At 40.6% G+C, this 26,100-nt stretch overlaps 1 protein-coding gene across 1 annotated transcript in view; it reads right to left on the bottom strand.

The window, feature by feature from the left end:
* Positions 1–26,100, bottom strand: part of CC2D2A (coiled-coil and C2 domain containing 2A) — a 116,939-nt gene that overhangs the window by 40,020 nt on the left and 50,819 nt on the right. The window contains exons 13-18 of the mRNA XM_063108025.1: positions 23,086–23,226; positions 22,371–22,527; positions 20,696–20,934; positions 17,829–18,006; positions 3,728–3,884; positions 1,343–1,490 (exon numbers count right to left, since the gene is read on the bottom strand). Coding sequence (XP_062964095.1) covers positions 1,343–1,490; positions 3,728–3,884; positions 17,829–18,006; positions 20,696–20,934; positions 22,371–22,527; positions 23,086–23,226 — 1,020 coding nt within the window. The remainder of the gene's footprint in view (positions 1–1,342; positions 1,491–3,727; positions 3,885–17,828; positions 18,007–20,695; positions 20,935–22,370; positions 22,528–23,085; positions 23,227–26,100) is intronic.

The following is a 26,100-nucleotide window of genomic DNA, read 5'->3' as shown; positions in this document are numbered from 1 at the left end:
CAGGGTCAGCATTGCTTAAGGAAACTATTATCCCCCATGAGAGAAAAATCTTATCGTAAGGAAGGACTTTGACATTTTTCTTTACTTGATGATTACTATTAAATATGTTATAAGGGCAATAAAGAAATACAAATGGAAAAAATGCAACGTGACCCATTCCTACACCTCTGCCCCATGCATTAAAATGCCCCCCAATCCCTGAATCCCAGCCATTGAAGAGGAGCCTCTACATCTAGTGCAGGAAGCCCCCAAATTCTCACACCCAGGCCACTGGGGATTACTTGTAGCTGAGGAGAAAACAACGGGGGGGGGGAACACTTAACAGACTTAAGCACCAACTTTGGACACATGGAATTCAAAGGAGACCAAGGTGGTCAGCATGACCGAGTTGGGGCTTCATTAAGAGTCCTGCATATCTTATTACTCACGTTGTGTTTTACCTCTTCTCTCCTGACGCCTAAATCCCCAGGAGGTTTCTCTAGCACTAAACCCAAGTGAAATGGGTGCAGAATGATTGTCCACTCAAAGGCATTGGCAAGCCTCCACTAGAAGGGACTCCTGATTAGAAAGCACAGAGCAGCATCTCCTCCAGGTTGTGACCACGTGGGTACGGGCAGTCGGTATGGGGATGGGGAAGCCATCAAGGAAACAAAAGAAGCCTGTTCTGTTTTCCTATATGTTGAAAATGACAATCTGTGACTCGGAAAGAGTCTTCTCGATGGCCAGGATAAATCCTTTTATTTTAGAGATGGAGCAGCTGAGGTCTGGAATGGTGAAATGATTGACTCAAGACACATCTATTGGGAAATGACAGAGGAAGACTTGAACCCAGACCACAGGCTCCCACAATCTGGACTGCCTGAACCAGCATCAACCAGAGAAGGGGCAGCCTAGGGGAAAACTGATGAGGCCCCGAGTCCCTTTCTTCTGTTCTGAGTAGAGACCTAAGGATCTAGCAATAAAGGAAGGGGACCGGAGAACAGGGACTTCTATGTAATCCGAAGGTTCTACACCAATCATTATTAGCAACAAAGCTTTTCGGGGGGCCAAATACATACAACTATATGTTCTGCACCTCCCCATCTGTAAAATGGGTAAAAGAATACCCCCCAGAGTTATGATAATGAAATAAGGTGAAGTGCTTCTCACTTTATCTGATACTAATAAACACCCATTATTGGTTATTAATATCTTAACTTTTACCTTAAGAATAATAAAAACCTCTGAACCCTGGCACCTGACAATGAGAGGAAAGAATATGGTATTGCAAGCTTTTCCTGCCTTGGATATCGTTAATGCTAACACTGGCATTGCTCATCAATCTATTCTAGCCACACATTACCTTCGAAATCCAATGTTCTGCTGCGACAATGGGGGAATTAAAGGTATCCCGTTTTCTCCAATGGCCCATGCCACTCTGTGGGACACTTTTCCCGAGGTCATTAGAATCAGTTGATTACTGCCATCAGCTTCAAATGAGAAGGGCACTCCTAGGGAAACACCAGATTAAACAGGATGTTGTTTAGAAAGAAGAATTGAGCCCAGTCCTGGCAAAAAAGCAGGTAGTAGACAAGTGGAACTTGGTGTGGGTGGGGTGGCAGGATGGAACACATAATTCAAGCCAACGTCACTGAGGTTCTTCAGGTGATGATGCTCAGAATCAGCCTCTTGGCTCTATCTCTGACAGCAGAGTCAGAAGTCACCAGGATATACCCTAGAGGGGGACACCTGTGTGCATATTCTGGCTCTGTCATTTCACCGTTGTGTGGCCTTGCACACATTAACTCTTCTGAGCTTTCACTATGTGTAAATTAGGGATAATAATAGCATCCCTGTCAAATTGTAAAGACATTCATTCATTCATTCATTCATTTATTCAATAGACACTTATTTGCACTCTTATTTCATGCCAGGCACTATTGCAGACGCTGGAGATGACAGTAATGTTCTCATGGAATTTATATCTGAACAGGCAGTAGAGATGATAACTAAGATAAATTAAGAGAAATATTTAGTATGCTACAGAATAGTAAATACTAAGGAGAAACAAATTAGGGAAGGTACATATAGAAAATTTGTGCTTTGGGAGGAGAGGAGGCCATGGAAGCCTTGGCAAAGGTGATGTTTGAGTAAATGGTTGGAGAAAGTGAGGAAGTGAGATATGTAGATATTTTGGGAAAGAACATTCCCAGCAGAAGAAACAACAAGGGCAAGAACCCTAAGGTAGGAGGGAGGAACATGACTTTAAACGAGTTAATACTTGCAAAGCACTTAGTGCCTGGCGAACAGTGAGTACACGACAAATGTTAGCTATTACTGAGCTACTGTGGCTACAGGAAAGCCTCACTGATCTGGTTTCCACCAACTGGAAATTAACCCTAACCCTAACTCTCTAGGCAGTATGTTAATCATCTAAAGGAAGAAAAGATTTTCGAGCACTAAATATAGTAACTTTATAGTCTGGATTTCCAGTTACTATTATTAACATAAACAATAGCACTATTATACTGTAAGAGCATCTTTGCGTTTTTCAGAAATCTTTCCTTCATATCAAACAACCCATTTTGATCTTCACAATAACCCTAGAAGACATTAAAGGAGGTATTGTTAGATCCATTTTATGAATGAGATTATATTCAAAGTGATTACTTGACTACTAGGTCACAGACTGTGAGTGTCAGAGCTGGAACTAAAATCTAGGTCTCCAGACTTCTAGACTGGTGATTGGATTTGGGCCTCAAAGAATGTGTGCAGATAGTTCCAGATGGCTCATAATAAAAACCACCAGACACATGAGGAAACAAGCCACCATGAACAAGAAGCAACAAACAGACCAATAAGGAGATAGGTAGTGTAATGATCAGTTACAGAATATTAAAAAACATTTTTAATGTTTAAATGAGATGAATGAGTGAATGAATAAAAAGTGAGCGAGAATCTGAGGAAAGGACAAAAAGCTGTCATAACTGACCAGACTAATTGGAAATGAACTAAATAGAATTTTTAGAGTTGAAAAATACAATAATTGGAAGGAGAAACACAGTGATGAGTTCCAATAATTAGACACAGAAAAACAGTGAATTCATGATTTGGAAGACAGATTTAAAGAAATTACATAGAATGTAGCAGTGAAAGAAAAAGATACCAAATATATTAAAGAAAAGAAACATGGAGGACAGAGTAAGAAGGTCCGGCACATATCAAATCAGAAGTGTAGAAGGAGATAATAGAGAATATTAATGAAAAACCTTCCTATTATAATTATTTAAGTCATTTCAAACTTTTCAGCCTTATAAATAACAGTGTGGGACTGGCTGGTTGGCTCAGTTGTTTAGAGGACGGTGCTGATAACCACAAAGTTCAGGGTTTGATCCCTGTATTGGAAAGCTGCCACAAAGAAAAAAAAGGTGATGTATTTTTCATGCACAAAGCTTCATCCTTGTCTCAAATTATTTTCTTAGGAAAGATTCCTGGAAGCAGAATTAAAGCATCAAAGGGCATTTTAAAGGTCTTTAATTTGCACTGCCAAACTACTTTATAGTTGCGAAGTTATATGCATTTACATGGCCAACAACAGTATATAAAAAATGACTTTTGAATATCATCACTGTTTAATTGAATTTCTAGGCAATTTTATAACTATCTGTTTATATGAGAAGTGGAAAAAAAACATATTCAAATCTGACAGTAAAACCATGAGCCATTGAGGATAGCTAGCTTTCCATACCACTTCCAACTCCCTCGTGGTCCAGTGTCACATGCTGGTTGCTGCTAAACTCCACTTCTTCAATGGGAGCCCTTCCAGTGACAACAGTAGTCTCAGGAATAGGCAGAAACACTTCTGCTAGCAAAGTGGTACCACTGTGTCCAACTGTTTCATAGACCTGAAAACCGAAGTAGAGAACCAGTCAATAAAAACAGCAACAGAATGTGCTCATTCTCGATCAGTCCACATTGTTAGTGTTTGTGTTCCAGCCCAGAGTGGAAAACTGAGTTTTGTTATTACGGTCCCCATGGAAATCAGCTTACACCCTATTTGTGGCCAAGTTGTTGACATCTTTTCTTGTCTGGCCTTATCTCCTGGGGTAGGGAGGTTGATCAGAATAGCAGGCAATGACAGTTGTTTCTAACCCAAACCAGCACTCAGTCACTCGGAGAATGGGCTTCCTCCTTTTCCTGGTTCAGGTTGCTTTCAGAGAGCAATGACATTAATGGAATATTAAGACATCTCACTAGATGGTTTATTATCTGCACCGACCTCCAAGTCAGTAGGAGAAGCTCCATATCCAGCAGCACACCAGGGTGTCGTGTTTAAATCTGCTATTTAGTAAATCTCTCAAATTCTTCCCTTCAGACCTCATTTTGTTTGTTATCTCCTGAAATCCCACCCAGCTCCTTCTCAGACATTCTCCCAAGACGGAGTCAACTGGACCACTTCACCTACAGCTCTGATACTAATTGCCATGGAGTATCTCATTATAATGCCATCACCATGAGGTGAAGGACCCATTGCCAGGGCAACCATAGATTAAGATTATACAATCCAGCCTCCGCTGGACCCTTTGATTTATTTCCAAGTTTTCCTTGTATTCTTGGCTCATCTCACTTTTGTGGTAAGATGACTAAATATTCCACAGTTCTGCTGGCTTTTATGTTTTATTCTTTCTCTCCATGAGGTCTCTCTGACTGATACACATTTCTCTAAAGATGATGATTTTACTACTTTTTTTGGACAAATCTTTGTATTTTTCTTCTTATACAATAAAATCCACTTCTAATCAATATTTTCTATTTATCACTTGAATGCACAAAGATGACACTACGGGTCTCCTCCACCCATCCTCCCTTACACGGCGTACAACCTGCATTCTTTTCCTAGAGTGAGGATGAATCTGTGCCTGGCGACCCTCTTGGCCTCATCTCCCTGGTACTCACCAGCTCACATTTGCAAGACAGCCAACTGAGCTTGGAGGGACTTCAAGGGCATAGACACAGGCACATATTGCACAGGAACTGAACTCAGGATCCTAGGCTGAATATCACTGTGAGATATTCTAACTGGCTGGGTCCACCAAGAGACCTGTGATTGTTCAGGCCTAACCTGTGATGGGATGGCCAAATCTGCCTAATTCAGGGGCTCGGCAGGAAACCTGTGAATGGCACACTCAAGCCACACTCTCCAAATTCATCTTTATCAATAAAAAGAGGGATATTTTGGTCTACATTTAAAAACCTTCTATGGAAAATTTTAATATTATAATATGCCGTGAATCCATCATCCAGCTTCAACTATCACCATCTTATGCCAATATTATATCACCTATACCCTCAACCCTTTCCCTCCCCTTTAAAATCATGAACTTAGACATCATTTCCTCTGTAAATATTTCAATATGTATCTTTAAAAGATAAGGATATTTAAAAGTCATAATTAAAATACTATTATCATAGTAATTTCTTAATAACATCAACTACTGGTAAATTTCAAGTTTCCTTGAGAGCCTCAAAAAATTCTGTATTATAGGGGCTGGCCTGTGGCTCACTTGGGAGAGTGTGGTACTGATAACACCAAGGCCATGGGTTTGGATCCCTATATAGGGATGGCCGGTTAGCTCACTTGGGAGAACATGGTGCTGACAACACCAAGTCAAGGGTTAAGATCCCCTTACCGGTCATCTTTAAATAAAAAAAAAATTCTGTAATACGTTATTTGAATCAAGACCAAAATGCATTTCAATACACTGCAATTGATTGCTATGTCCCTCAAGCCTCAGTTAATTTCTGTAACCCCTCCTCTTTTTACACATTTTCTCCATATTTTTATTGGTTCAGACTCTGACAGGAAAGAGTGCCATCTATTGCTTGTCCCAGAACTCTTAAGAGCCTACAGTTCTGTAATCTCACACAGCTTAAAGAACACATACTAGGTTGTTGTTTATTTCACAGGAGACCTTGTTTTGACCTATGAAATTATAGAAAGACTTATGGGAATGAAGTTTCACCCTGAAAAAATGGTGTATTTTCTTTCACTTAAAAAATTTTTTAACTTTTTGCCAAAATTTTAATTCATTGAGCCATTCTTTGTATGAAGCCCGCTAGGGGCTTTCATGTGTTATCTTGTTTAATCTTTACTGCAACCCTATGAAGGATGGTTTGTGGGGGAAATTAAACAACATAACATACCCAACAGTTCTAGATGATGGATTTGATGCTCAATGCCAGAGAGAAATTTTTCCCAGTCATCCATCTGGTAAATCAAAAATCTGGGATTTTAATCAACAATGGTTCCACTTCAAAACTCACTTTTTGCTATGACTTCCTCACGGGCCAGGAAAAACCAAAAAGGTGATTAAACAATTAAGAATCCTCTTAACATCATAACCATGCTCCCTAGTATATAATTAGTTTAGACAAATTGATGAAAAATAGTGAGTGATTGAAAGAGAACTTAAAATCTGAATGAAAGAACAGGAAGAAATGCAAGTACAAAAAACTGGTTGATGGACGCAAAGAATGATCACTTTTTGTAATGACGAATATGCTAACTATCCTGATTTGATCATCACATATTGCACACAAGTATTGATAGTCAACTCTGTAACCCACAAATATGTATAATTAATTATGTTTCAATAAAAAAAGTTTAAAATAATTTAAATGGTAATTTTTATGCTATGGATATTTTACCACAATTTAAAAAATTTAAATTAAAAAAAATGGAAATACAGTTTTTAAAAAAAAGCCAGTAAACAAAGCTTAGAGCATCACCTTAGCATATGTGATAGTGGTCAAAAGACCACTGAACTCTTCCTGTCACAGACTTCTTGGTTGCTCACTACTTCTAATGTGGTTGCTGTCTCAGCAAGACAAGGGTGCTCTGTTCACTTCAATTCAGGTACATTAACATGCTGTCACATGCCCACATTTTACTGAGCACTGAGGTAGGCATGCAATAAGTTGCCAAGTATTTACTGCAATGCACTGAATGTGTTCTCTCAGAGCTCATATGTTGAAATCTTAACTCCCAATGTGATGGTATTATGAGGTAAGCCCTTTGGGAGGTAATTAGGTTATGAGGGTACAGTGCCCTCATGAATGGGTTTAGTGCCCTATAAAAGGGACCCCAGAGAGCTCTCTTGTCCTCCTGCCATGTGAGGATAAAACAGGACAGCAGGCTGTAGCCCAGAAGAGAACCCTCACCAGAGCCTGACCATGCTGGCACTCTGATCTCAGACTTCCAGCTTCCAGAACTGTGAGAAACAAATTTCTGTTATTTATTAGCCACCCAGTCTGTAGTACTTTGTCGAAGTAGCCCAAACTGACTAGGACATCTAGCAATGCCCACTCATGTGCCACCACCATACCGTATGGTTTCCATATAGAACACTAGTCTCTCTACCAAAACTCCTTATTTACATGTCGATTTGTCTCACTGGATAGTGAAATTCCTGACAGTAGAGAGCTTGTTTGATTTCCGTTTGAATGCCCAGGACCTACCATCTGTGAATTAATATATCTAGAAGGGTGCATGTTAACTCTTAATAGAAGGCATTAGATGATAAATCCGTGAGATGGGATTGTTCTCTTCTCTGAACAGCTGGTAGACCTGGTGTAGTGTGGCTCCCAGATTTTTTCATGTGTCTTATGTTACTCCCCAGTGACTGTCAGCTGCTTCCACAGCCTGCAGAGGGCAGAACAGGGCAGCCTCGTGGTCCAAAAGATCTGGGTCTGAATCCTGGCTTTGCCACTTAACAGCTGTGTGACCATGGGCACGACTCCAAAGCTTTGCTTTCTCTGTTTTTGCTGTCATTGTAAAATGAGGATGTTACCTAAAGCTTAGCAGGAAGACAATGGAGAAGCTTAAGTGAGATGGATGAAAAGTGTCTGCCTTTCAGTATGAACTCAATAAATCCTCTCCTTCTGTTGTGCATACATTATCAGCAAGCACATGCATTTTTACAGTACTTTGCAGTTTGAAAAACTCTTTCATAAAGAAGATTACATTTCCCAAATGTTTCATGAAATCTTGTTGGTGAATTTATTTTAATAAACTTTATGAAATAAACATTTTATTTAAATTGAATTTAAATTTGTAAGATCTATCTTTTTAGGATGACCTATATACATATTTTCTTAAACAAATCTTTTAAGCTGCTGAAGATTTATAGGAATTTGATGGTATATTCCTTATTTGTAATTACATCATCAGGGCCAATAAAAATATTAAAGGAGAAACTTTATTATTTCATCTATATCTCTGGGTTCCCAAAGGTAAGGAGGTGAAAATGAACCACATCAAGGCTTAAATGCTTTAACAAAAAATTCAGGAGCTAATGAAATCCTGATATTACCTCGAGTTAAGTGAATAGAAAACATATTCATAATCAGAAAATGCAATTTATGATGATGATAATATGCTTCAGAAAGTGACATAACTGTAGTATTTAGCAAAGATGTTCCTTGACTTATGATATGGTTGTGTCCCAAAAAACCCATCATAAATCATAATATCATAAGTCAAAAATGCATTTAATACCCTGATAAACCCATCAGAAAGTCAAAAAATTGTTAAGTTGAACCATTGTAATTTAGGGACCATCTGTTTTCAGTTAAACCTTTCCTGACCTAGTATCTCCTAACTACTCCTAGGATTACAGAATTCCAAAACACTCAACACCCAAGACAGCTAAATTAGGATATGAAACATATTTTAAAATAAGAACAAATCCAAATATTTTTCAGATACCTTACAACCCCTTCTGTAATAAAGGAATCAAGTGTTTGTTTACTCAGCTGTGCAGGACAAAGTTCCTATATTATATGACTCCAGTGGCTTTGAAAAACATCCCTGTTACACTTTATGGGTTCATCAAATATTTTATTGTAGAAGGACCTCAAGAGTTGCTTCTGAGCTTCTGTTTTGGTTTTTATTCCTCATGGAGGTGCCCTGTGCTGGTCACCAGACAGTGATAACCAATAAAACAAAGAGTGATCACATAAAGGGCATTTCTGGTGGAGGTCAGTGGAAGGATCCTTGTCCCTGGTCTCTAGAATCATGTTCCTATCTAGTGTCCAGAGAGGAACTGAGTGGGGACCCTTGGTGCTGAGTCCATAGGACAGGGCAGTAATGACCTCTGGGGGAATGAGGGGTTTGCTGATTGGGACTACTGCTTCAGAAGACAATTTCCAACGTTTCCATAAGAAAAAATGGATTTCATCTGACAAAGCAAAAAAATCCCAAATTTCCCCAAACTTTTCACCCTACTCTTTTAAGGTAGCAGCAGTTCTATTTAATGCTAGGATGAAATGCTATTTTTAAAAATTAGGAAATGGGTACTTTGGGCTTTAAATAGGAATATAAGTGGCTTTCTGAATAATGAAGTTTAATTTTTATTTTCTCTCTAAGCCAGGTGTTCTCAACCTCAGCCCTATTGACATTTCGGGCTGGATAATTATTTGTTGTTGTGAGTTGTCCTGTACATTGTAAAATGTTTAGCAGCACCCCTGGCCTCTACCCACTAGAGATTTCAGTAGCTCCTCACCAGTTGTGATAATGAAAAGTGTCTCCAGACATTGTCAGATGTCCCGTTTGTGGCAAAATTATCCCTGTTTGAGAACCACTGCTTTAAGTAAAATGAGTACGTGTGTGTCACTGTGTCTTTGAAGGTAGAATGTTAATAAAGAAACAAGCCAGAAAATAAGATTTGATTTACATTATTTACATTTAACTGTTCAAAAATTCTGCTGTGGTGTAAAGCAAAGCAGCAGTGAATTCAGAATAGCAATTAGATACACTACTACAAAGCTGGGGCTATTTATGAAATTATTATTACTTCTCTGCATTTGGAATATTGCTTGTTTTAACCTAAGGATCTGGTACATGTTTAACTGCTAGCAGGATTTAGAATTGTATTGAAAAGATGAACCTTAGAAATTTAGGGAAATCGAGCTAAGATAAATAAATAGTAATATTCCATTTTGAAGAAAAGTTTATATTGCATGGTTTTAAGTCATGTTTCCCTAATTAAAAAAAAACAGTTTCAACTCATGCACTTGGTAGTGTTGGATCCAGGACAAGTGGCTGCTCTTTAATCTCGGTCACCCTGGGTGCCATTCACCACTCCTGTTAGTCATCTCCTGGTTGATGTTCACACTTCGGCTCAGTGTTGAACCAAACCTTTCCTACTTTCCTGTCCAGACTCCCTTCCTTCTCCGAAAAGCTTGAAGACATCAGATGTGAAATCCTCTCACAGCCCTGCTCTCTACCACCTCTCCTGTGTCAACACTCCTTCCTCAAGGGACCTTCATAAAGCCAATCCCACTATCATATCTTGATCCCACACCTCCCAGTATCCTGTAGAATCAGATCTCTCCCTCCCCCACCCTGCGCCAGTGTCATCGGTCATTTTTGCACTGGTTAGTTTTCTCACAGCTGACAAACACGCTCCAGTCAACCACACCCTAAAGTAAACCACCAAATCCTTCCAAGCCCCTGTTCCATACCCCACCACTTCCCTTTTCTGCCAAGCTCTGGGAGGGGACCCTCCTCTCGCATCTCCATTTTCTCCCCTCCTGTTCCACTGGATCCCAGTCACCAGGTCTTCATGTCATTTTCCCACTGCCGTCCAATCTGGTTGTCATGTCAGGGACCATGTTTAGTTCATTTTCCCTTTTCCCACAGTGCCTTGGACAACATATATGCTCAATAAACACTTGTTGAATTGAATGTACAAAGCACAGGTGGTTGCAGCATAGTGAGGTGGTATCTGTGCCCAGGCTCTGCTCCTTTCCAGCTGCGTGACCTCAGGCCAGTTACTTAACTTCTCCACATGTCAGTTTCTCCATCTCCTGATTATCAAGGGAATAATAATACAGATACCATAGAACTGCTGTAAAGATTAAATGAGTTTATACATGGAAAAGGCTTAACATGGTGCTGGCATATTGTAATTGTTCAATAACTATTATCTTATACTAGATATTTTTAAATATCAACACAACTCAATACATGCTAATGCCTGGGTTGTTTTCTGAGACTTCTCCCACAGTAATCAGTTTTCAAAGTGCAGGAGATATGTCAATTTTGGACTTTGCTCTTTTTTACCATTAAAACCAATTAATATGGTGAAACAACCATAAAATTGCAAGTCAAACAGATCTGGGTTTGAATTCTGCTCTGCCACCTGACTTGTTTTGTGTTATTAAGTTACTCAACATCTCTGAAACTCAGTTTTCCCATCTTTAAAACTGTAAGGTTAATAGTACCCACAGTTTTTTCCAGGATACCATGAGATAGCATGTGTTAAGAACCTGGGCCTGCAGTAGACACTTAATAAGTGTTATTTCCTAGAGATTTCTCTCATTTTCACAGGCCTCTGTCAAGTCCAAGCCCTCATCTTCTTACATTTGATGAGTCCACCTGTCTTCACCTTGCCTCATGCAATCCACCCACCCTACAGCGTCCACCTGCCCTTCCTACCTGCACTCAGCCACCTGACTCCTCTGCTCTGCACACTGCAGGGCTTCCTGATTCCCTCAGCTCCTAGGGCTGCCTTTCAACAACTGACTCATAATAATCCAATTAAAAGCATGGACAAGTGAAATGTGTGTGGAAAAAATATCTGTTCAGGGCTTATGTCCACAAGGACCAACCCTAACCACAAAAGTGAGCTAGGCAAGGGTAAACAAGGACACTTCTCCAAATATGACTGTTTTTCCCACACTGACAGTGCCATTCTGCAGATGAGCCAGAGAAATCAGGAGGCCCTGAGACGGGAAAGTTGTCATCGCTGACTAGGTTAAAAGGAAAACTTCATTATCTCGACCCACCTGCCAGGAATATAAAAGCTCACCAGGATTGATTCATAAGGGAAAATAATAATGCTAAATACTTAAAAGCCACCCAGCAGTATTATACATCAGTTGTTAGTTTTTTTTGGAGTGAGGAAGATGAATGTGGGCTAAAGTTAGAGACGTGAGTGATAAATAAAGAAATGAAGATAATCATCCCAACACTTTTTGAATTTGTAAGTCAAGTTTCATTTGTAAAAGGCCAAGCATTTATTTTAGAAAGACCTTGGAAGTCAAGAATTTCTAGACCTTTCTAGAAGAAATCTTGAGCAGCTCCATCTCTTCTGTCCCGTGAAGTCCGATCTCACCCTTCTCTTGGGGCCAACTTTAATTCTACTCCTTTTTACTCCTTCAAGTCAATCTGGCATCAAACTCTGTTGATCTCACCATTCAAGGCTGCCGTGTTGCTTTAACTAATTCCCTCTTCCCATTTCTACTTCCAGGCCCGATCGCATTCCCTCCCTCCTGGCTTTTTGTGCCAGCCTTTGGACTTCACTTTTGCTTAGAGGAACGCCTGGGCATTCTTATCTCGAGCCTGACTAGGAAGCACTGAGCCTTAATGGTGCACACGGAGAAATAAACACTTCACAGTCAGCCCTGTGCCCTCACAGTCAGCCCTGTCCCATTCACTGGTCCTTTACATCTGTACGCTGATGAGTACTATTTCTTTGTAGTTCTCTCTTATCTCCCAGATGGATTGAAACTCCCTGAAGCAGGGACATTTTTACATGGCTTCCAGTTCTCCACCACACCCCAGGCTCAGTGTTAGACATGTAGACGGCTCTTAACAATTGCTGTAGATTGTTTCCCCCAAACTCACTGAAGCTTAATCCCACTGTAACTGTTGAGGGTGGGAAATCCTACTGTGGTAATGAAAAGATGGGGCCTTGAAGAAGTGATTAGATTGTAGGACCATGCCATAGTGAATGGATTAATAATGGTGGTCAGGGGCGTGGTTCTGAGGGCTTTAAAAGGAGAGTGAATGAGGAGGTTAGTCTCTCTCTGCTCCACCATTTGCTGCCACGTGAGACCCATGGGTTGCTGTGGGGCCACCACCAGAGAATGTTCACCATAAATGTTTGGACTTCCCGGCCTCCACAACTGTAAGCAATAAATATCATTTTCTTACAAATTACCCAGTTCTATGTATCTTCTTATAAGCAACAAAAATGGACTAATATACAAGCAGCAAATATTCATGACTTGGTTGCTGAGTTATTAATGGATGTGTTATTGTTTTGAGAATCTCATAATGTTTTCTGAAACACATTAGGCCCTAAAGTTAAGAATTTAATGGCACTGGCATAAACAGATTCATTTAAGGTGGTTTTTTTCTTACCCTCTTAAAGTTGCCAGTAATTCTTGAAACTTCCCTAATTCAAAAGTAGTCATTAGATGGAAAATTTCCAAATAGCATAGTACAATTCCCAGAGACTTGAAATACAATATTCACTAAATTAATTTCATCTGCGGCTGCTACTCAATCATAAAAAATCATGCCATTACGCCATTGTGATATGTGATTTGATCAGTTATCAGTTATGTAAAAATAGCTTAAGAAGTTAGCCAAGACTCCCTCAATTTATAATTTTTTTAAAAAGTTCACACAATTCAGTTCTTAGGGCCAAGCTAATTGCCTGTGAGCATATTCCTGGCAGTATAGGAGAAAATCTTGCTTTTTTGTTTAAAAAATTCATTTCATAGTATTTCTGAGAATTACCCTTTTCACATTCCTTTTCTTTTTTTTTAAATGTTTTGATTGCAACATCTACAGCAAGCTAATATTCAAGATAGTAAACAGGAGATAGTGCTGGAGGCTTTGTTTTTATTTTAGAATATATGTGAAATAAAATATAGGTGTGCTGGCGGGATGCAGAAGATATTTTTCTCCTTCTAAACGAATTCAGAAAATTTCCAACTGCCCATAGCGGGAGTGGGTTTCACAAACGGCCTGGGTGGTCTGAGTGCTCATCAATCAGCAGGAAAGGCTGGTGCCGGTGCGAGGGGAGGGCCTTCCCGCCATCTCTCCCACCTTCCTGACATTTTTGGTGGGGATCTCCTTGCTGAGGCCCCCTCGCTTTCCTGCCTGTCATGGTGCCGTGTGCCGCTCCCTGGCTTTGCTCTAGCTCTCTATCTGGTCTTCTCAGTTAATCTTGGTCTTTCTCACATCAGCTTGTCCTCTGCAGGGGAGGAACGGAGAGGACCAGTTAAGGAGGAATCTCACTCTAGGAGGCAGAACCCTAAATACTGCAATCTTTGCTGTTCTCTGAAATGTAGAAAAGGGGAAGCTTCTATGCTGGCCCCCAGCAACTCCTCCTATATTAGGGCAGGTGACAGAAAAGCACCAACTGGGCTTCAAGTTTGTATGTACCTTCTCGATCAAGTTTTACTCTTAATTTAGACATTTTTTGGGTGTTTGCTTTAAGTTTTACCTCAAGTTTTAGCTTAAGCGAATGGGTTCGGGGCAGGGCAGGAGGGTTAATGTGGGAAGCAGTGAAGATGCGGGACTTTAGAACTGGCAGAATGCAAGTCTCCCCACAAATGTGTTCCTAAACCCCACGCCATCCAGAGGGTACTGCCCCCAGGGCCTCTGCAGGGAATCCCTGGCTAAGAAAGGCTGCTCTTAACCAGGTATTAGTGGTTTAAAGAACATTCTATTTTAACATATCTGAAATTGGATTGTGTCATTCTGTTGATGGTGCATCCTGTTTAGGTGGCTCAGAGAAGGGTGCATCTCACAGTGAGTGGCGATGAGGTGACTGGATTAGTCGAAATCCAGTAAGAGGGTGACAGGGCCCACTCAGCCATTGCTTTGCTAAGAGGACAGAGAAGAGCAGCTCTTCAGATATTCCAGACCATCAGCCTCAGCAGGAGCCTCAGAGGAGATGGACGAGGAGTCCAGGTGGACCTGAGAGCACAGGCATCCATCGGTACTGGCTGTGCCACCAACCTCCCATCTGGAGGCCACCTCAGCCCTCCTTTTCAGTGCAGAGCTGGGCGGCTCTCCGCTCTTATGTCAGACACAATCACCTCATTTCACTCTCTGTATCTATCCAGAGTTATGAATCAAGCTGGGGTGAGTAGAAATTTATGAAGAGATTATTTTCCCACGGAGGATATTCAGAAAGGGAATTTTCAGGTTTAAGGAAATCTCAAATATTTGCCAAACCTCCAAATTCAATCCCCTTTCTAATACCATCCTTTACTTTTAAAAAATGTACTTGCTTTCTCCTGTCATCCATATTAATGGTAAGTTAGCAGCAAAATAAGTTTCATTTTTTTCAAATTCTAGAATACATAAGCATTTTTTAAAAATTAGATGGTGTTTTAAAGAATTATATGAGTGACTGAACTAAACCAAGTTCTAAAATTTCAAGAAAAATGTTTTCACTCTCATTGTGCAGATATGAATGCTGTTCTCAGTACAGCAAAGGAATTCGGCTTGAGTCTTAATGCTCGAGATGCTTTGTAAATGAGGGTCACCCTCTAGCCACACCTATCCCCAGATCACAGATGAAAAGGTATGGGACAGAAACTGCCACAGGCTCTGGAAAAATCCCAAGCTGCGGCAATTGACCTTGGGTGCCCAGTGCTAGGTTAAGGTCCCCCTCCCATTTCTTAGCTTTCCTCCTTCCATTCCAAGCATTTCTACGGTGCTTCCTTCCCACTGTCAGAAGAATTTTCCATCTTAGCTGTCTCAAACTCCCTCTACCAGTTTTAGAAGGTTTTTAACTACTGAGGTCTAGGCAGGGGTGGATATTCAAAATGTTGAACAACACAGGGCAAGGCACTAACCAGTCAGAAGAGCTGTCCCTCACAGCTTGGGAACAGCGTTGTGAAGTGACCTAGGTCAGCCACCTCCTTTAGTTAGTTAATTGTGGGAAAATCCAGGGGGTCTTGGAAGTGGGGTCTATGTGGCCAGGGTGGCATCTTGGTGGGGGCAGAGGGGTTGGACAGGGCAACAGCTATTTACCATTCAGTACAGAAGTATGTAAATATTTTATTAATTATACATCTGTAATGGTCCCCACAGACTTAATGTTAATTACAATCAAAAGGTAGTGGCTGCCTAGAGAATTGTGTTGAGAAGGATTCTGAAGTTATGTCCAGACTCAGTGGGGAAAAAAGGGCATGACCAATTCATTACTGGAAAGGGTAGTGAATGGGAATGAGAAATTTCTGCATAAGTGATGGACGAAGTTTAGTGATTTCTGCCTGGTGGTGGATGGGAAAAGCAAGGGCATGTATGCCACAGATTTGCAGCCCTAGTAAACATGCCCATTAGAATCACAAGAAAGGAATCTGTTGGCATCATAAGAGAGGATTCACCAAAAGAACAAACAAGCCTCAAGACAGTATAGTGGGTTGAACAGCATCCTCCAAAAACTGATGTCCACACAGAACTTCAGAATGTGACCTAATTTGGAAATGGATCTTTGCAGATGTAATTAGCTAAGGGTCAAGATGAGATCATAGTGGATTAGGTTAGGCCCTGAAAGTTTCTGAATTAGTCATTTCTGTTGCTTACAACAGAATACCTGAGACTGGGTAATTTATAAAGAAAAGAGGTGCATTTGGCTTATGACTCTGGGACAGCTGCATCTGGTGCAGGCCTCGGGCTGCTTCTACTCACCTGGTGGAAAGTGTCAGGGCAGCCCATGGGCTACAAACAGATCACAAGCTGAAAGGAAGCAAGATTGGAGGTAGGGGTTGGGTGGGTGGTGCCAGGGCCCTTTATTCCACCAAAGAGGATAAATGTGAAGAGGAGATCAAACTGCTGGAGGAGAAGCTGAAAGAGGCTGAGACCCAAGCAGAGTTTGTCAAAAGGTCTGTGGCAAAGTTGGAGAAAACCATTGACGACCTGCAAGAGACCTTGGCCAGTGCCAAGGAGGAAAATGTGGAGACTTACCAGGCACTGGACCAGACCTTGCTGGAACACAACAACCTGTGATGGCTGGCCTGCCCCCAGCCAAGCTATAGTTGCTGCCTCAACCCAACAAAACTGATGTTACCAGCAAAAATATAAATAAATAAATAAATGATCAGCTCTCACAGGCACTACTAAAGTGAGAACTCACTACCTGTCCCTTCCGAAAGGCATTCATCTATTCTTGAGGGATCTGCCCCCATGACCCAACAGCTCCCAACACTGCCAAGTTGGGAATCAGATTTCAACTTGAGCTTTTGGGGAGCAACATATTCAAACTCTATCAGTGTCCTTATTAAGAGATGAAAAAGGACACACAGAGATGCAGAGCAGGCCCTATGAAGATGGAGGCAGAAATTGGAGTTATGCTACAGCAGACCAAGGAACTCCAAGAGCCACCAGAAAGTGGAAGAGGCAGGGAAGTCCCTCCTCTAGAGGCTGTGGAGGGAGGGTGGCCCTGCTGACACCCTGATTTCATACTTCAGGACTCCACAACTATGAATGAATAAACTTCTATTGTTTTAAGCCACCAAGTTTGTGGTGCTTAGTTATGGAAGCCCCAGGAAACCAAAATAGACACAAATAAATATATTGCTAATGGTGGGATTTAGACTAGCGGGGAGATTTATTAATTATGGGGGGATTCTAGCATCTGTATCCCCTCCCCCCAATAATAACCACCTGTAGTTGTGGCATAATTGATTTGTTAGATGATGCGGGGTCCTGGGCGAGGTGATATTGAAGTATTTCTTCAATGAATGAGCTGGAGATCCCCCTTTCTCCTGCCATCTTTCATCCCCCCTCCCCTATCTCGAGGCACCATACTTGAGCACTGTGGCCAGAGTTATTCTGCCAGCCTTCTCAGAAGACACATGGGATAACGGACTCCTCCCACCAAGACTTTAAGAACAGAAGCATCAAGAAAGAGGCTGACTTGCTCCCTTTGAGACTCTATCAAGATACCAGCAAAACCAATGAATGATTTAAAACTATCTCACACTTGCAATCACCAAAAGAGTCTTGGGACAGCAACTGTAAATAACATGTGTACCTGAAGTGTTAAACTCTCTGGCCAGTTGAATATTTGCAAATTGAAAATCTGTCCAAAATGAACTCGGAAGTCTGCTCCTAGTTGCCGACTGACTGTCCTGGACACCTCCTTGTTGTTGAAGAGCACCTTTAAATACACTGAGCGCCTCTTTACATCTTCCCTTCGGGAGACCTCTGCCCTGCAAAACAAGACCAGTCACAGGTGGGATTACTATTAATTTACTAAGGATCACTGGAGTATTTGACAAATGGGCACTGAGCAGAACAAGATATACCAGAGGCAACTCTGTCAGTCACGTTGTCCCTTATTTAACCAAAATAGCCACAGGTCTTGCAGAGCATGCTATAATAAAATATTGTGATGTGGACCTTATGGAGAAGCCATTAACAGGCACTGAAAAGGGCACAGGGGATTTAAGAACTATGGCCCGAGCATTGTACTACAGCCTGCTCAGTTTTTTTCAAATAAGCCTTACATTTGCATCCCAAAGTTTTAAGTAAGTGTAAACGTATTCCCAGCTAAATGGAATGAATTCAAATCATAAGGGACAGTAATGACTTAACTCGTATTTGGGTAAGAAGTTTTGTTGTGAAAATATAGTAGCATATTATAATAGTTAGACCAACATCTTTTCTACAAGACTCAAGCTTTTTCTCAACATTTTCAGATGTAAGTGACTGCTCAATGGAATCAGGGTATTTAGAAATGTTCCTTATTTTTAAAGATCATTTGAATCACAATGATTAGAATCACAAAGTTATCCTGCCACCTTGCAAGAGTTAAAGCATATCATTCTTATGCCAGAAAGTTAAAAAAGAAAACTTCTAAGAGTGGTCTTTAATTTTACTGTATATGTTTGCACAGATGCCAATCAAAAAACACCAGTTATTGGTTAAATCAATAGCAATTCAAGCTTGTGAAGGAAAGAAAAAGGGGAGGGCATCAAAATCCAAAACAAGCTCATAGTGATAGTTTATTGAGAAACTTTTTTATTGTGGTAAAATATATATAACATAACATTTATCATTTTAACCTTTTTTTAAGTCTACAGTTCAGTGTCATTAAGTACATTCATAATGTTGTGCAACCATCACCGTTGTTTGTCTCAAGAATTTTTTCATTATCTCAAGCAGAAATTCTCTACTTATTAAACTGGGTGCAAGTTTTAACTTCTTATATCTCTACAATTTAGACTTATCCCAACGTGAAGTTACTCAAATGACTTTAGCCTTTTTTTCTATAAAAGATATTTAACATCAAATTGCAAGGAATAGTCAAGTCACCCACAGACTTGAACTCCACGCAGAACTGTTGTTCCCAGTAACCTCGTGCAGCAGATGGACCTAAAGCACCCCCCTTTTCTACCTAGTCCCCCTTACCTGAGTGCCTGATGAAGAGGGGAGAGTATAGTCATTGGCTTGGGGAAAACCTGGATTGTAGTCCCAAATCCCAGTGAAAACTCTGTAATTTATTTTTACAGAGTGTACATTCTTAGTAAAAATGGGACTCACCATAAAAAATGCCCAAATCAAGCTCACATTTTCCCTTTAAGACACATGATCTATCATCACATATTTTGAACTTTTATGACAAAATTATATGGTATGGTATTTGTGGTCTGAAAATATTTAATTTAGCACTGGGGAATAGTTTACATATAGCTTCCAAATAAGAAGGTGACAGAAAACATGGAAATGCACAAGAAGCTGCAATTTAAGAATAAGCAAATCATTAACAGAAGTTTGAAACCAGGAAGGCTGTAGGAAGTCTTAACAATGTCATCCTAATTAACCCACACATCCTAATGAATTTCAAGGCTGACTGGATTTGAATTCTCACTTTTTATGTTGGAAGATTGAAGATGCCAGTCTATAATATCTCCTGTGTTCTTGATAGGTCTTTTGTTTACTTGAGAATTAAGTCTGGGAGCTGCTGGTATAGATGATTTTAATGGATTATCTTTAATCAATCATATGCTGTAACAAGCATCAGAATCACCTGAGACCTTGTGAAAACAGTTTTCTGGACCCCACTCCAGAGTTTCAGATTCAGTAGGTCTCAGGTAGAACCTGAGAGTTTGCACTTCTAACAAGTTTCCAAGTGGTGCCAATGCTGCTAATCCTGGGGCTACAGTCTGAGAAATATGGCTATAAGGTGTAGGAAAGATATATATAGGAAATTTTTTAAAACATTTTTATTATAATTTTTGAAAAGATGATGAACATATACATGTGCATTTATAAATTTATTATATGTATAGATTTATATAAATAAAGTGATGCTTCTCTTAGGCATAAAATAAAAATGACCAGAAATGCATTTTTATCAAATCTGGAAGGTATGCTTCTAATAGCCTGAGTTCAATACAAGTGATAGGGCAAACCCACAGCTCCCTCTGGGAGGTTCTATGAGGGCTTCAAAGAGAGAAGCTGGCCTCTGGAGCAGCTGAAATCAAGGGGCAAAGGGAAGCCTTGGTGTCTGTAGAGTGAGAAGGAACATTATGCTAATGGACAGAAAAGACACATTGAGATTACAGATAAGGGACCCAGAAGCCACACAGATAGCCCCTATGAAGAGAAGGCATAGATTTGCAGTTGGGATGCTTCTCTTTCAGGCAGCTTTGTACAGTGTGCTCCTAAGTAGCCAGTGGGGATGCATTAGGTAGGGGAACCATATGAAATCAAAAGTGGGCAAATGTCAGCAATTTCATTTGGTGCAACTTAATATATATTTACACAGAGTTAATGGTCCTCTTGAGCATAGCAGGTAGCTCAATAGATGTTTACTCCAGCGTGTGTGTGTGCACATGTGCACATGTGAGTGTGTGTCAGATGTCAACCTCATTTGCGGTCACAGCATCTGCTCACCTGGGACACTGGTCATTGGGCGTCACGCTCCCTGCCAGGCTCAGCTCCGGGAGCAGTGTGGGCTCCCCAGGCCTCCTTCTGCTCTGGGCTGCCCTCTTCCTCACCTGTTGCTCTATCACTGCCCGGTCAACGGGCTCTGGAGGGGTGGGCTTCACAGGATCCTCCTCGGGAGATGTTGCCTCAATCTCGTCATCAGGGTATTCTTCTGCTGCCTGTTTCTTTTTCTTCTTCTTGGCCCTCTGTTGGGTAAGAGGCAACCTGACATCAAACAGGAATTCTGGAATTTCTTTTAAGAGCATAGTCTTCAGAGCCAGATAGACCTGGATGCAAACCCCAGTCTCACCTCAACCAGTGTGTGCACTCAGGCAGGTTACTAAGCCACCTGACCTCTCTGTGCCTAAGTTTTCTTGTCTGCAAAATGGGGACAAACGTAGGAAACTCCTTCCAGGTTGTTGAAATGAAGTAATGTCTGTCATGAACTTATCATTGTGCCTGGTCCCTGGAAATAGCTTCAAAACTATGAACTATTCATGTGATCTTTAATATTGGTTCTCAAGGCCAAGGACACGTCTTGAAATTAAAATAAGGCTTGTGACCAAGATATGGAATCAACTTAAGTGTCCATCAACAGATAAATGGATAAAGAAAGTGTGGTATATACACAATGAAATACTACTCAGCCATGAAAAAGAATGAAATCCTGCATTTGTGGCAATGGAGATGGGCTTGGAGGACATTGTTAAATGAAAAAAGCCAGTAACAGGAAGAAAAATACTGCATATTCTCACTCATGTGGAAGCTAAGAAAGTGGATTGCATAGAGGTAGAGAGTAGAATAGTGGGTACCAGAGGCTGGAAAGGGTAGGTAGGAGGCAGGATAGGAGAAGTTGGCTAAGGGATACAAAAGATGCAAAATTACAGCTAGACAGGAGGAATAACACTTAGTGTTCTATAGCACTACAGGGTGACTATAATGAACAGCAATCTATTGTATACTTTCAAATAATGAGAAGAGAAGATTTGGGATGTTCTCAGCACAAAGAAATGATAAATGTTGAAGGCGATGGATATATTGATTGTCCTGATTTGATCATTACACATTGTGTACATGTACTGAAATATCACACAGTACCCCATTAAAGAAAAAAATAAATAAATAAACAAAAACAAAATTTAAAAAAAGTAAAAAAAACCCCAAAAAGTAAGGCTTGTGATAGCAGGTACTGCAGGTAACCCTGTTCTATTATTTGCTGCCCTTGGATTCAGTTTTGCAGCATCATGTACACAATGTTAAATAATTTTCTGAGGGAAACTCAGAAGCATCAGTACCTGCAGTCAATGGGATAATGCATGTAAAATGGTATGGTGCTTGACGCACAGATTAGCGATTACGTTATTCCTTGTTTGTTCACTCAAATAGTCACAAAGTGGTACCATGGAATGATTACGGATAAAGCTGGCTCTGGTATCGACAAGCCAGGTGGTTTTTGAAATAAATGCATTAACCGGTCATTTTGTTCATCCTTTGTCCCCTAGTAAGGGGACAGGGAGAGAGACAGAGTGGAGCCAGCAGGAGACCCCAGTCTGCCAGTCCAGTTTCCCTCCTGTCTCAGGGGACCACCCTCCCAGACCTTTCCTGGGCAGCCTTGTTCCAGGCTGAGCAACTGTTTACAAACTTGGGCTTTCTTCCAGGCTTTCCACTGCTGGTATGAAGTTCTGTACTCTTCCATCTTCTGTTTGTACTCTTCTGTGTGTTCTTCCAACATTTCACTGATTTCAGCTTGAATTTCTGCTTCATGTGCTCCTTCGTCTGCTTTCTGGTCAACTTTTTCCCTTTAAAATAATTTATAGTACCTTGGTTATTTCTTGAAATTAGGTAAGAGAGTAATTACAACAGCAGATACTCATATTGGGCTTGCAATGTGCCAGTTCCTCTTCTAGAAGTGTTGCACACAAGAACTCACAACCCAGTGAGGTAGATACTATGACTATTCACATTTTACACATGAGGTGACTGCAGCATAGACAATTTGTCCAAGAACACCCAGTTGGTGAGTGGAATATGAGTCCAACATTGACCACTAAGCAGCAATGCCATTCTGAGTTAAATAATCCATATGCTGTGCTAACACGATGCCCATAAATTCTCAAACCACAGTGGAAGAAGTTTCATTGTAGTCCAGATAGTTGTTACTTCTGAGATGAAGGAGATACTGTTGGGGAAAGGAACATGGGAGCTGCCTGTGTACAGCAATGTTTTTATCTCTTAACCGGGGGAGTGGTTACATGGTTATTCATTTGTAATTATTTTTCAAACTGTATCTATGTTTTATACATTTTTTTCTGGATGTATGTTATAGGCCAATAAAACAATTTTTGAAAAAATCCTACTTTCTCAAAACAAGTTTCAAGGGCGTATTCGAAAACCTCTGGAACTCTCGAAGGGATTTCATCTCTTTCCAAACTTTTATGATGGTCTTAAGCAATGTTCGATCTTTTTCTTGTTCCATGTCACGCAGTTTTCTTGTTTGCCTACAAGATATAATACATGAGTATATATTAAAAAATTACTTAGATGTGTTTATTTGCAAATAAAGAAGGAAATTAATAATGGAACAGTGATTCTATATTCAATTTGGTAGCTACAATACTTCTAAACAAGTACTGGAAAACCAAATACCAATACAAATTTAAAGACAATAGGATGCTGATCCGTTTTGAGAGATTTATTTGATTTGTTCTCCCTCTGTGAATCTGACTTCAATTAAACTAAATTACCTTGCAAAATCTTAGTAAAATTATGCACCTTTAAGCAAATAGCTACCTTTGAAGTTATAAAAATAAGATGACCAGTAAAGTCAGTTCTCATGGACTAAATTATTGTAAACATAGCGAAGTACGCTGTTGTCCTAGTTGACAACAAATACATTAGAGTCTTTCTGTGTTAACACAAATGACAGTTTCCATACTGCGAAGATGAAGTAATGTTATCACATGCCTTGGAAAGTTTTCAGTGCTAACTAGATTACCAATAGTTTTGGCTTGATCTGAAGAGGCATCATTTGAAAATGCTTTCATCTTGATTTCCATTATTTAAAGTGCTTGGGGATTATTTAATGCCTTACTTTAAGCCCTCTTACGAATGATAGCCAAATCCAGACCATGGATGTACTCTATTATTTAATTCTTGAACAAGTACCATGTGTCATTCCCAGGGATTCAGAAATGTGTAGGAGACAGGAGGTGTTTCTGTCTTCAGGGAGTTTATAGTTTAACCCAGGAGACAGACACATACATACATGACGATAACACAATGAGAGATTTGACTGAGGGAATGCCATGAGAAACCAAGGAGGCAGCATGTCACGAATTAGTACCTCTTGACCTCCACAAGGAACCTGAGTCTGGAGGTTGTACTTGTGATGACCTAGCCTGTAGAGATGGTATAGAAAACCAAGGAGTTCTAATTTGTATTTGTTCAACTGGTGGATGTGGGAAAGATGACAGATAGTTAGTGGCTGGGTGGCCAAGATTCAGGACTCTCTGAAGTCTTTGGAAAAGAAAGTGATGAACTAGAATAAGAAACACTTTTCTTGAGGAGCAGTCAAGCATCATGGTTAAGAACACAGTTGTTGGAACCAGACTACCCAGGTTTGAATCCTGGCTCTATTATTTACTAGCTGGCCTTGGGCAAGCTCCATACCAAACAAGGATGTGAATAGAACTGACTTCACAGGGGCGTTGGGAGAAGTAAATGAGATAATCACATAATGTGCTTAGAACCTTGCTTGATACCTGGTAAGAGTCCACAAATGTTATCTGTCATTATCAGGTGGTCTGTTCTTTTTTGCTTCAGCTGCTGTCTTCCCTGCCTCATTTTTTTAAAACCACAGTATAAAATTATTTTGCTGAGTTACATGACACATTTAGGCTTTGAGGTATATTTTCCAACTTTTAAAATAGTACCTAATAAAATAGGTTCCTGGAAATGCTAAAAAGAACGCTTAGCAAGTAAAATTTGACAAGAGCTAAAGAAGCAGAGAATTGCAAAAAGAATATTTAATTACAAATTGTGAGAGCTATGGAGGAACAGGGAAAAACAATTGTGATTTGGGAGTTGGGAAACACTTATCAGAAACCTGATGTGGACAGGATATGGAGCACAGAAGGGATACACAGCCCAGAGATGAAACACTGGGAGCCACTAGCATCTAGATGATATTTAAAACCATGGGAGTGGATTCAGGCTAGGAAGAAACATAGGTTTAAAGAAAGGTGAAAAAGAAAACACCACCACTGGAGGAATGCTGGACATGTATAAGCTGGGCAGAGGAGGAAGGTTAGGCAAAGGAGGGTGAAGAAGATGGGTAGCTACAGAGGCACAAGGACATCCAGGAGGATGTTGTACAGAGGGAAGGGGAACAGGCTGTCACAACAGGCAGCGCAGGGGGATGGTGTCAGTGTCCAAGAGCTGAGAGCACTGAGAGGTTCCATTCCACTTGAAAATACAGTGTTCCACAGGGGCTGTGGCAAGCTAGCTTCAGAGGAAATGGGAGTACAGGAGCGAGACAGGTGAGGTGGAGGTGGTGGGGAGTGCAGACTGCATGAACAGTAAATGTTTTCCAAAGGTTTGGCTGTGAAGGGAAACGTAGAGATAAAGTAGTAGCTGCAGGGGATCTGGGGTCATAGAATCTTTAATTGTTCAAGATGGAATGTATCTGAAAGTGACGACCCAGTAGACAGGTTGCTGAGGGTTGGATGTGTCCCCCGGAGGTTTGTGTGTTGGAGACTTGATCTCTATCATAACAGTGTTATGAGGGTGAGAAATCCTATTATGGTAATTGAAAGGTGGGGTCTCTAGGAGGTGATTAGATTGTGAGGCCTGTACCCCATGAATGGATTAATCCATTGATGGCTTAATGGGTGGTCATGGGCGTGGTCCTGATGGCTTTATAAGGAGAGCCAGTGAGCAGGTCAGCTCTCTCTTGCTCATTCCATTCACCGTATGATACCCTGTGTCACTGTAGAGTCACCACCAAAAAAAAGGCCCTCACCAGATGCACCCCTTGGACTTCCTAGCCTTCAAACTGTAAGAAACAAATTTCATTTCTTTACAAATCACCCAGTTTCAAGTATTCTGTTATGAGCAACAGAAATAGACTAATACCTTGACTATTACAGACAGTTAAATAAAGTGTCTCCCTATATTGCATGAACATCCGTGTTTCCTTCCCTATGTATTCTGGTTCTACTTCAGAGAACATTCAATCATGATGCCACTATAGAAAATAAAATGGAAAAGTGCTTCAAGTGATGCTGGCCGAGGTTAACTGCACCAACAAGGGCTCAGTAGGTTTATGGGGGGCGGGGATGCTGGTCAGCAGATTTCAGGAGGTTGACTTGATA

Source organism: Cynocephalus volans, chromosome 9, assembly GCF_027409185.1.
Source record: "Cynocephalus volans isolate mCynVol1 chromosome 9, mCynVol1.pri, whole genome shotgun sequence".
In the NCBI taxonomy this organism is placed as follows: Eukaryota; Metazoa; Chordata; class Mammalia; order Dermoptera; family Cynocephalidae; genus Cynocephalus; species Cynocephalus volans.
This window is presented reverse-complemented; position numbering and strand designations above follow the sequence as displayed.